This window comes from Schistocerca cancellata, chromosome 6 (assembly GCF_023864275.1).
Source record: "Schistocerca cancellata isolate TAMUIC-IGC-003103 chromosome 6, iqSchCanc2.1, whole genome shotgun sequence".
In the NCBI taxonomy this organism is placed as follows: domain Eukaryota; kingdom Metazoa; phylum Arthropoda; class Insecta; order Orthoptera; family Acrididae; genus Schistocerca; species Schistocerca cancellata.
In genome coordinates, this window is record NC_064631.1 from 342,078,566 (window position 1) to 342,091,568 (window position 13,003).

Below are 13,003 nucleotides of genomic sequence, written 5' to 3' on the forward strand. Positions count from 1 at the left end.
AACTATCAGCAACCAACTGAATCTCAGGTACTGTAAATTTTATGTACTCTCCACACCAGCGTACAACACGTAGCATACTGCTGTGCTGGATATTTAAATGAAACATGAAGACCATATAAATTCTCGTCTGTCTCTTCACTGCATTCTCTCTTGTTCTCAATGCAGTGCGGCATCTGTCTGAATACTACCACAGTAAATTATTCAATGATATAAGGGGCAGATCTGAGGCATGCTGTTTGGTATATGCAAGATCTGAAGAACTTGTTATGATATTGACAACCATGGTTCCACAGTAAATCTGAACTATGATTCATACAACTAGAATTACTGTAAAATATTTTGATTTATTATAAATTAGAATCGATTAAAATAATCTCTTAATCACTATTAGTGACTACTCTGTTAAATTGTTATTGCGCTATTAAGATGCTCTAGTTAGATTCACAGAATTATGAAAAATAACGAAGTATGTTCGGTACGCGTGAGGTTAGTCTCTGTTGTACAAAAATATTCGGTGGCGTGCCGGCCGCGCCTGTAGTGTGCAGGCAGCACTCGTTATGTCCACCACGATCTGGTCCCGAAGCGTCCTGCGGGCAGCACACACTTTGCAGCACAGTATGGATCCGGGCGCCGATCCAGCCGACATCCACAAGGTGAATATTTTGTCATCTGTTTCACTCCCGAAGATGAGCCTCACAGATATGTTCACAGCAACGTCCTGAAAAGGAGAAGAAGTTTTACAAGTTTTTAGACCATTTATGACCACCCTGTATATCGATAAGTATGAAAAGTAATTTAACATGTCACTGGACATAAATATTCGAATAATATTTAGAAACAATTTATTATCTAAAGCAGAGGATTAAGGTATATAATAGTTTTAGTTCCACATTTTATACAAACTGTCAAAAAGGAGACAACATCCTTTATTTGTAAGCGCGATGAAAGGGGCGGTGACCGAGCTCACTGACACAGTGTGCTGATACTGGTGGCAGAGCAGTATCTGAGGAATGGTAAGTGTTGAGAAAATAAAGAAACAAGCAAGGAAGACGGCTTAAGAACCAACTGTGAGTCGAATATGTGTATCTACCTATAGTATTCCTATATTATGCCTGCGAGACGAAGTCTTTCCATCACCAGCTGACAGTAAGGGGACTTCTTTGTGATAGTGTCATTTCTACACTGTCATTTCGGCCTAGTAATAACTTAAAGAAACGACTACTACCGAAGAGACGTCTATTGGTAACAAGGATTATGTGACAACAGTGCCTTGTTCACACTGTTGCAGCCTAAGCAGTTCATTCATGTTCAACAAGAGAGTTATTGCTGCTGCTTCGCTGTAGTACTGTAGGTCTCAAAGATCCAGCAGCAGGTCGGTGCTGACGCAAATAAACTATTTGCCTTAACTCTTCCGATTTTTGTCGATTAATTTCGAATGAGGATTGGAGCGACACTGAGCTAGAGTCCGACAAAGTGTTTGATACAATAATGTGTGAAATGGGATATGGATATCGTATCATGCTCTCTAAGCTAAATTTTCTGCCAAGAAACACCTTCAATGAAACTTCTACATGTTATTTTGAAAAATATGCAGTTTTTTGTGCCAAATACAGCAGAGATAATGATACAGTGGAGCTATATAAGACGCTTGCATGTGTAAGAATTTTGAAGAGCACTACAGCTTCCCATTAAAATATTCCGCAAGTTTTCTGATAATATGGATTAAGAGATGCTTACCCAAACCTCAAAACACGTTTGAAGCTATTGATGACAATGTCAGTGACTGTATCAACTTCTATTCGCAGTTTCAGCCAATTTAAGATGACATAAACTTCTTAATGTCGAATACGAGAGAAATAAGGCTGTCAATTGAAAACGAAACAGCCGCTGAACTTGACATCAATTATGTAAGCAATGAGTTTGCTTCACTCCAAGCACACAAATTCAAAGTGAAATCATTAGAAAAGCAGAAACCCTGGGCAGGTGTATTCAGTCATCTTGTAATTATGGCCATTATTACTTTATTTGCAATCAGTAATTTATTCACTATTAATAGATGTTTTGGGAAAACGAAAATTGTTCTTTATTATTCATCACACTAAAACCAAGTGATGTGAACAATAATCTAAAGACTTTGTTTCACTTGTAAGTTCTAAATTACTTAACACAATGGTACATTTAATTTCTTTTGTGCAAAATTTTATGAGTTCATGTAAGTAATCGTTTCCAAAGATGGTAAATTTTAGTTCATCTACTTATACAATTGTAAAATTAGCTTGAACTGCATTGGAAATGCGTAGAAAAGTAGTTTCATGACGTGGGGCGACGCAGAACTGGTAGATCGGCCAGGGGCGTAGGATCCCTTCGGTATGGCTTGAGTGAGAGAATATTCGTAAAATCGCAGCTCCGTGAAGCAACTCATACGCATCAGCAGCTCTGCCAAATCATTATTTCTCGATCCACTCATAATGTGCTCTACATGAACAAGAATAGACAATAAGGTTTTACCATTACCTCGAAAATATTACCAGCCTGTCACCACGAAACTTGGTGATTCTGTCGGACCTTAGCTACCTCTTCGTTATTCAACGTTGCACTTATTTTCCCGAAATGACCTCAGAGAGACCCATAGGTCGTTGAAGTCTGAACTGGGCTGGTGAAGAAACTATCCACCCTGATGTTCGCTTCGTCATCAACCTGGACATACCAGTCAGACAACGACTGCCTCATCAGAGGAAGAGAGAGGAGTCGGTGGGTGAATGTCTGAATGGGGCAAAATTTTATAACTCAAAGAAGTTGCTCTTTGACTGTCCTGTGCGGAGTCAGCAGGAGCTCTGTCATGGAGCTCAAACACCCCAATGGAACGCTTCCCATATCTCTTCACCTCAATAATCTCCAGTAAGGTGTTCTAGAGAACTGGGTCTTATGTTCCTGTTACTTTGTGTCCGTTACGACCATAATCAGTGAGTACCTCGCCTTAGCATTTCCTGCCCAGGTAATGGGGCTTCACCGTTTTCGTCGGTGAAGAACCCACATGTCTTTACTGCTCGCTTTACTCCTTCATCTCCAAGTCATAGTCATACACCCAACAATTGTCCATGGTGATGATGTGGCTAAAGAAGTAATCAGTACTGCCATGATACAGCCACAATATTTCCGGCTTTTGTGTAAGTGTGGTCAGGCGCAGAAACTAGAGGATGCTGATCATTGTAATTTACAATTCGTGGAAGACCGATTCACCACTCATTATCGATTGTTCTAATATCACGTCGAATAAGCTGGAAGTGGGGCTTCCTCTTGCGTTTTCCCGATTTTTCACACAGGGGAAGTCTTTGTCACTAAGACCTGTTTGACCACTCCGAAAGTGTTTTTGACATGTAATCAATGTTACATGCCAACAGTCTTGCCGCAGTAGTAACACCGGTTGCCGTCAGATCACCGAAGTTAAGCGCTGTCGGGCGTTGTTGGCAAGTGGGATGCACTCAGGCAAACTGAAGAGCTACTTGACAGACGTAGCCGCTCCAGTCTCGAAAACTGAGATACGGCCGGGGGAGTGGTGTGCTGACCACATGCCCTCGATATCCGCGTCCAGTGACGCTTGTGGGCTGGGAATGACACGGTGGCCGGTCGGTAGCGTTGGGTCTTCGTGACCTGTTCGGGAGGAGTTTAGTTTAGCTTTAATCAGTGCTGCATATGATGGAGCACTATAACTGTACGCTTCAACCGGTTAAACAAGGAATGTATCGTCTTCCCTTTATTTGCAGAAAAAGAGTTATTGCATAATTTACCATTTTAATACAACGGGCTCCACCACTTTAAAGTTGTTTCAATAGTGGTGAACTATGGTACTATAGTTTGGGATTTCTACGTATGCCAGTATTAGAGACGTTATATAATTAATTACTTGATGCTTATCTTGTTGGTTTGAGAATCTAAATTTTGTGATTAATGAATGTACTTTGTAGGATTATTCACATCAATGTGGCGTTCCCCATTGTGGAAGTGAGTAAGGAAACGTGAAACGATGGAAACCAGGAAAAACTGAGGACCGGTTTCTCAAAACTCAATGTACACAAAAAAAATTCAAAACTGAGTTAAGCATTATAATGGCGCGATGTTGACCTTTCACGTCAACTCTTGATCCAAGTTTTACCAAAATCCGACTTCTGATGCGTACATGAACACTCAAAATCCCAAGGTTTTAGCAAAACTCGATAGCCGGTCGGAGTGGCTGCGCGGTTCTAGGCGCTATAGTCTGGAGCCGAGCGACCGCTACCCTCGCAGGTTCGAATCCGGCGTCGGGCATGGATGTGTGTGATGTGCTTAGGTTAGTTAGGTTTAAGTGGTTCTAAGTTCTAGGGGACTGATGACCTCAGACGTTAAGTCCCATAGTCCTCAGAGCCATTTTTTGAACCAAAACTCGATATAAACATTCTTACAATTACAGAAAATGTCGACAAATGCAGTACAACTGCTCTCGACTGTCTCGGCTTTCTTTTCGCAGCACGCAGTTAACAATAATGTAGCATATTTATTATCTTAAGCGATGGTACTCACTTTTTTACGAATATATACTGGCGGGAATTGTTTTGCAACCAGACTTCATTGTCGTCGAAACACCTGCAGTTTACTTTTAGGCAAATATTCACTTGACGCTAAGAATATTGCAAGCGGAAGCAGCATCGATTATGATTCTTTTGATTTTGAAAATGGCATACAGGTCAATGAACGTTCCGATGGAAGAAAATACCGATTCAAGAAGAACGTAAACCGATACGAAATGCAAATCAGGAGGTGTAAAAATGTAAAAACGAACCTATCATTAAATGCTGTATCGCATTAAAAAGCTAAAGGAATGAAAGGAAGCGAAGCTGCTGAACTGTGCTACAAAGATATATCCCACTTTCATTATCACGTGACATCATTAAATAAAATGGTTCAAGATAAGTTCCTGTAAAAATTTCTTAATATTTCTTCACTTCAGCGCAGAGTAGTGGACACCCAGAAAGCAACAACGAAGGAAAGAGTGACAGTGAAGTATACTACTAGAAAAAGGAGCGCTGAAGTGGTGCCTGTTTGAGCTGCCACTTTTCAAGAAGTATCTGACATGCCAAAGGATAGGTTATCCTGTATAGCAAACACGTTCCATGAAAGAGGTAAGTTGCCGAAGGAAAGAAGAGGAGGTGACAGAACAGGAAACGTTCATAAGGAGGTAATTGTTGCCATTAAGAAAGGCACAGAGAGTCACGATGGATGGGGGACTCTACGAGATTTTATTTGCCTTTAGAGCTACATCAACAAAATGTCGAGGAAATTCTGTGAAGAAGTAAAATACTTAGGACTGGAACAATGCCCCTTATCAAAAGACGAGCATATATTTTTCAAATATTTCAATCTATCGGTCAGCGCACCCCGTACCGACACCCACTCCACATGTAACGTTGATTTAATGGAAATAAAGGCACAAACATGTCTGCAGAAGAAGAATGAACTATGATCTAGCTACATGTTACGTGAAATTCGTGCAAAGCGGTTTTGTGACATAATGAAGGAAAATAAACCAACTGCCATTAAGATTTGCTTTGAAGTATAGCAAAACCAGTATATTCCAAAACTATCATTGAGTGAGTTTCGCTGTGTGAGACAAATATGGTTACACAATCTGTGCATCATGATCGATGCTAAGGAGTAAAAGAAGTAAGAAAAGTATCGTGCTCTACAACTGATTGGAGACTGAATCTTCAAGAAGCTATAATCAAGCTTCCTCAGCTTTCTTGGACTTTCTTTCTGACTTAGATAAAAAAAACTAAATGATCGCATCAATACTATAGATCTGTTCTCATGTTCTAGCACCATCCAAAATAAAACCAGTTTTATGATCGCGATGCTTACAGCATTCTTGGAAGACAGCACAAAATTATGTATTATTCGTCACTTCTTCCCAACTGGTGGATTGAGCTACATGCCGCCAGAGCCAGTGTTTGGTAAAATTTAAAAATTACAGAAAAAAAGAAAGCATCTTGTCTCCTAAAGAATATTATGATATTTTAGAAGACTGTAGTACTCTCAGAATTCTAAACAATGACTTAACGATTAAAAATCTCAAAGATAGTGCACAGAAAGTTCCAAAAGCCAAGTTACCATTCAAAACAAAAACCAGCGTGTCATTTCATAGAAGAAACAAAAAATTGTTACTGTGTTAATAAGTGAAACGTACACTAGAGACCTAGATCTAGTCGACATCCTGAGACGAAAGAAACTGTTCAATCCATTAGTAATAACAACCATCCTTTCGGCAGAAGGAATATGGTAAGCATAGGAAAGAAAAAAGATTTGCCGAATTGATAAAGTATTTTGAAATTCCAGATGACGCAAAGAAATTTTACAAAGTCATTTTAGACGAATAATGTGGAGATACGTCAGGGAAAAATTGACAGTAACAATATGATTATAACAAACAATACTTTCTCTGTTATTCACATTATACTTCGGTAATACTGAGAATGTAAGCTAAACAAATTATGTTAAAATTGTTGTCATTGCTATTATTGTATAATGCCACTGTATTTCTTTTATTGTTGTTTGTAATCCCATTAAAGTCGAAAACTTTAAATTTAAAAAATGCTACGTATAATAATATATGAAAAGATACAAATCTTACAACAATGCAAGCGTATATTAACACTATAGCACATAAAAAATTAGTTCTGGAAAAAGTATGCTGAATTAAAGACAGCAACATAACTAATAACAGTAGTAATTATAAGCATTTGTCGACTTTTGACAAAAACTGGAAAAACCAAACTTCAATAAGCAATTATAAAAACTAAACGTCTATATATTTCATTACAACGCTTTACTGATGTCAGTGAGACCTAGTAGTCATGCAAAAATTAAAATGATCAAATATATCTATCTAAGAGAAAACAGTCCGCCTCGATATCTGAGTGCTCAGTGGGACAGAATACCATGCTAGAGGATCCTGGTTCGATTCCCGGCTGGGTCAGAGATTTTTCTCCGTTTGGGGACAGGGTGTTGTGCTGTCTCTGTCATCAACATTCATTCCCATCGGCACGCAAGTTACCAAAGTGACGTCAACTCAAAAGACACCAGCCAACAGGTCTACGCAACGGGAGGCTCTAGCCACACGTCATTTCATTTCATTATGTGAAAACAGAAAACTCATTTTATGAAAAGCTGTACTGTTTCCTTTATCCAGTTTTGAAAGAACGCTCCTCAATCACTCTGCAGGTCCCCATCTGATTCTCGTTGGAGAGCGGCCCTTACCTAGCTCCCACTACATCCTCACCTCTGACTGATGTGGCTGCTGAGTGCTTGGAACTAACCTGTTCATCCGGCCTCTGGCGGCCACTGTCAGCTGCAGGGGGCGGCGCCGCGGGAGACGGGAGCCAGCGGCGGGGCGTCCCGCCACAGTGGCACCAACCGCACCATCAGCAGTGGCACCAACCACATCACGAGCTGCGGCCAGCGCGCATACCAGTGGCCGCCCGACCACGCGCCATTGTGCTGCACTGCAGCCGGTAGCTCGCCTGCGACCCACACAGTTTCCATGATTACAGAGAATACGTGTTTCTCAGTTGGACTTATCCTCTCGGTAACTACAAGTCACCTGTCCCAAGCCGTTCTTTACTCATGTTCCATAAACACAACATGAGCAAATCTATTTGCTTTTATGTTTAAAGACACTAAAAATTTTAATTGATGTCTGCCAGAAAAAGTGCATGAAGTGGTACTCAAACACTGTATGTGATGCTTCGTTTGTATTACGATATGAAGCGTGGAGGCTCCTACAGTAGACATCTAATAATACTTAGTCACAAAATATAATACAACGTCATTAATCAACACTGTAGTTGTTCTTTGTTTCACCTTATATTTACAGTTTTTTTCTTAACAGTCCTTTAAGTGATTGTATTTCTACCAAAATATAAATAATTAAAAATGAGACAGGTGAATGCTGTCCTAAGTAGTAATTGATTGTAGCACACTAAATCTCACTCTTATGCCGTAGTTATACACAACAGAAATATGCCCTAAATTCAGGTGGTTTAATCGGTTTACAGTATAGTAAAGTAATGCGCAATAATTTTTTCTCTCCTCGTACTGCAGCTGGAATGTTGAAATTTCTAGATGATATAGTTTAAGGTTTAAGCTACAGATGGTATTTTGTTCTCGTGTGGCTCAGGCAAGACACGTCTGAACTATGAACAACCATGACAAGCATTTTACTGTCGTGAAAAGCAACGAACTATTATTCGATATTTGAGGGCCAAAAGGTATAAACAGAGAGACTTTCGCAAGTACATGCGTGTCGTGTATGGGGACAACTCTATGGACTATACGATTGACTCCTGGTGCTGTGCATTCTTCCAAGAACACCTTAGTGATTCGCCACGTTATGGGCTACCGGCGGCCGGTTACAGCTGCAAACCCAGTGAATGTCGGAGACATTCTGGTAGAACATTTGAACGAGCGGCATGTGCAACCTAATCGCTGCAGTTCAACATTTTCTGTGGTAAAGGTGATGTTCGCTGAATGCCTAAGAACCTGACAGACAGTCACCACCAGTAAATGATGAAAAGCTTGGATCGCTTAACGCACTATGTGACAGAAGGCCATGACTTACTGAAAGGAATCTCCATTGGTGATGAGTCGTTGGCGTGCCACTACACGCCTGAAACGAAACAGGCCTCTATGGAATTGGAACATGTTGGTTCCTCAGCACGAAAAAATCAAATGACTCAATCTAAGAGGAAATTGGTTGTGACAATGTCCTGGGATATGGATGGTGTGTTATTCGTGGATTTTGTTGAACACAGGAGTATTGTAAATGCTGCGGCCAACATTAAAACTTTTCTTAAGTTGCGTCACGCACTTCGTGACGAACACCACAAAATTAATGCTTATGGTGTCATACTTCTTCATGACAATGATCGACTCCATGTAGCAGCCCCTGTTCGTGACAAAATAGCCAAATTGGAGTGGTGGTATTCCAATCCAGATCTTGCACCATAGGATTATCATCTGTTTCGTCTCGTAAAGAAATTCCTGGCCGGCCAAAGCTTAGCACAGATGTGGAAGTAAAATCAGGAGTCCGCAGAGAGTTATACTTCAACCAAAGGGACTTCTACGGACGGAGCATATTGAAACTGATTACACGATAGGAGAAACATGTTGAGATGTTGGTGGCTGTTGAGGAAAGTAGGTAAAATAGGTATATCCATTTGTGATACTTTTTGTTTTATTGCCTATTAAACTTTTAGTAATAAAATTATTGTCCGATGTTCCCTTGTAGAATTTAGTTTCCCCTTCGATACTTTTCATCAAAGACTCCACCACTTTCCTTGCTCTCTGTGAAATCGAGGTCGCTACAGAAGCGATACACAGGAAAGGTAAATCCGAAGTTTAAATAGTGGTACACGTGTACTTCTTTGTAGCAAAGGCATCTAGACTGCACAACAGAATTAATGGATCACTTTTTTGAAACCCCGTAACTGTCTCCCATTCCTATGCATAAGTTTTAAATATGACTCAGAGCTGCGTGCCAACTTCCTGTGTAATGCTGCAAAGGCCTGGCCGGCTGGAGTGGCCGAGCGGTTCTAGGCGCTACAGTCTGGAACCGCGCGACCACTACGGTCGCAGGTTCGAATCCTGTCTCGGGCATGGATGTGTGTGATGTCCTTAGGTTAGTTATGTTTAAGTAGTTCTAAGTTCTAGGGGACTGATGACCTCAGAAGTTAATTCCCATACTGCTCAGAGCCATTTTAACCATTTGCAAAAGCCTGGCGCCCTGCGACATTCTCCTTTCTCCTTCGGCTCGACGAGGCTTCATACAGCAAGATGACGACACATGCGAAGAAAAATCCAGAGCTCAGAAGTTCACGTGATGTGTAAAGTGGATTAATGATGTCACATTGGAACCAAATTTCAGCGCTATTCTGCGCAACACCATTGTGGACGAGCTCCACATTGGGAATATCGTCACAGCACATTTACGCGCATTCCACACCTCCTGTTGACGCCTCTGCGATGGATGTCATAGCTGAAATCAAATGGTTTTTTTATGAGTAACCGAGGACAATGTTTCAGACATCCCGCCTCATAAGATGGCACAAAGAGTGCAAAGGAAACCACCGTAGATGAAACCACTCTTTCCCATCGGACGTTGATTCCCAAACATTTCACTATCGAAAACGACAGTTCGCAGTATGACGAGAAACACAAAGACTTTCTTGACAACCTTTGATACTACTGACACTTCAGGATGTTTCAACCCTCATCTGTCGACATTATGGGCTGCAGCGCCATTGAATGTGGTTGCACCCCTCTGGAGAGCAAATACGACCACAGTTTTTTGTATACAGGGCCATTCTAGATCAATCGACGGAAACTGAACAGTGCTCCGGTTTCACGCCATCCTGTGGCATGATATTGGTTGGGTGCGACAATGAAGGGGTGCTACAATGAGACGTGCAAGAGTGAAACGACAAATGTTCCGTGTGAGACCCCCAGTTCGGTGAAACCCTCGGTGGCATTCGCCCATGTTATCTTTGCCGTTTTATTTACGGATGTGTCAATGACGTATCACTCTGTGGTCACGCCAAACAAGGGTCAGAAACATGAGAAATGATAAAGCCGAAGGATCCTTTGCTGCTACTTATCGGGTTCAAATTTCGTAATATGGTTATGATAGGTCCCTAGGGGTTCCAGTTTGTACACCAGAGCATAAATGGCGGTCGTACTTCCTCCAAAGGCGTGAGATCACGTCCAGTGGTCTTGCAGCACTGTGAGTTCGTCTAGCAAGGTTGAATCCTCCTCCATGGGGTGTAAAGAGAGCCAAAAGCTGTCAAGAACATCATCCTTCTGCTATTCGCACTGTGACCTTGTAACAATAATGTACCTATAATAATTTTTTCTTTATGAATTTAGATAAGTGTTTCTTTCTGAATTTATGTAAAATAATGTAAATATTAATTTGAATTTTTTTCCTTTTCGTGTCATGTTAAAGAAACTGTACACAACTTTTTAAATGAATGTTATTATTTGTGTTAGATTTCAAGAAACTTGATAACCAAAGGAAAATGTATTTAATGTAAAAACTATTGTATGATGTGGAAATTGTAATTTAAACACTTGGTCCATACGTAGGTAATGCATTAGAATATGTGTAGTAGAAAACCTGTGGTGAATACCCTACCTGTAGGGGAGCGGGAAAGGTGGATGCAGGCGAGCGCGGGAAAACGCACTCTGGCGCGGTTCGGCACAACGGGCTCAGTAAAACAGTTGGAGTTGGGCATCGGTCAGAGGAACATGTACTGTACCGAGGAGGCTATCTAGGAAAAGTGGATTCCATTAAGCCTCGGATGGGCCGATTCCGACGACTACTTGGCATGGCTATATTCTCAGGCACCAAACTGGAAAGATTACGACGCTAAGAAGAATGAAAGTGCCGAGACTGCGAGAGCCTTAGCCGTGCTTGTATGTGTGCGGTGCTGCCCGCTATCTCGCTGCCCGCCATCCGCCGCAACGACGTGCACAGGTCGAACATTTATTTCTTCTTTAGAATTGTATCTGTGTGGACCAGTGTCGAAACTGTTTTGACTGTTCAATAATAACGTGACTTTTACCAGAATTGCCTTAGCCGTTACTTATCCTTATCACTGACCTAAATAGGGTCCTTACCACATATTGTGCAACCCGAGTATCCCGAACTGAAAGTTTACAGTTAGTACTAAATTATCTGCAGACCAATTCATGCTATAAAGACGTTCAAGGATAGGAGTGCAAATGTAAATGTTAGTAAAGAACATCAGTGTGATTAAATTGAAAGATAAATTTTGAATTGAGCTAGCAATGTTATTTAATTCATTTGAGACTGAAAGAATGTTAGTCAATTACTCCAGAAGCGTGACAAAAGATTAGTAATCCATAGGTTGATAATTTTGAGTGTTAATGTACCTTCAGGACTTACTAGTTTCAGCATAACGACCGTAACAGTTTCAGGGCCCCCCCCCCTTCTCTTGCCTATTCTTGCACATTTTGAAGTGTACTGATCAGAATTGAATAGTAAAATTAATTTCTATATTAAACCTAAGTGTATTAGTGTTTTTCCAATTTTAATAGTGATATTGTATGTATGCTTTCAAGATTGCTAATTCTAGGGTAATCTATGCCCGATTTCAGTCTGACCAATATACAAAAGGCAGTTCGTAGTAATCATTGCTGTGTGGTGTTGTGTAAAAGTAACTCGTCCAAACTAGTACAAAAGGAGAGAACTTTAATTCAGTGGATTTTTCCTATGCCAAACTTTGTCTTATAACACAACAGTATTACGTGTTGTTATGCTTGTACATGCACACACTTGTACAAGGAAAAACTCACTCAATGCCTAATTAGGCTGGCGACCGTATTATTAATCATTGGTAGTATCTACTGTGTGTACTTCTTGTCCATGCGATCGCGTAATTGTACTTTACATTAGCTTGACGCATCACTGTAGTTACTGACTGAATATAGGTCCGATCTTGCTTCCATTAGGTACACGCGGTCAATTTATGTACTAAATCCTTGTTTACAAGGCGAAGCCCGTGAACTTATTACAGTACAGGCTTTATTGAGCTAACGCACGTCCGACAGGGCGGTAGTGTTACAAGTGGCTTCCCGGTGACAGGACATCCAGTTGTTGTCGGTTAAAAATTAATGTAAATACCGAACAGTGGATGTTCAGTGGCTCGAATAGCAATACAGTTCAGTAAAATAAACTGCAGTGTGAGTCAAGTATAATAGTGTAGTGTAATTGGCATTTAATATGGACAGGAACGGGGACAGGATAGATGTGCCAGGCGAAATGGAGAATGCGGCTAGTAGTATCAGGAGTTTACGCGGCCAGATAACAGATGGCGCTAGCGGAAGACAATTGGCGTACATACAATACCATGAACACGTCAACGAACAGATTGAAATGTCGCGATCGCCTCGAACA

The 13,003-nt window shown here is 40.9% G+C and overlaps 1 protein-coding gene across 1 annotated transcript in view; it reads right to left on the reverse strand.

Annotated features, from left to right (window-relative positions):
• Positions 1-349: 349 nt before the first annotated feature.
• Positions 350-13,003, reverse strand: part of LOC126191363 (uncharacterized) — a 216,969-nt gene continuing 204,315 nt past the window's right edge. The window contains exons 7-8 of the mRNA XM_049932211.1: positions 7,347-7,550; positions 350-718 (exon numbers count right to left, since the gene is read on the reverse strand). Of these exons, the coding sequence (XP_049788168.1) occupies positions 7,375-7,550 (176 nt within the window). The 3' untranslated portion in view covers positions 350-718; positions 7,347-7,374. The remainder of the gene's footprint in view (positions 719-7,346; positions 7,551-13,003) is intronic.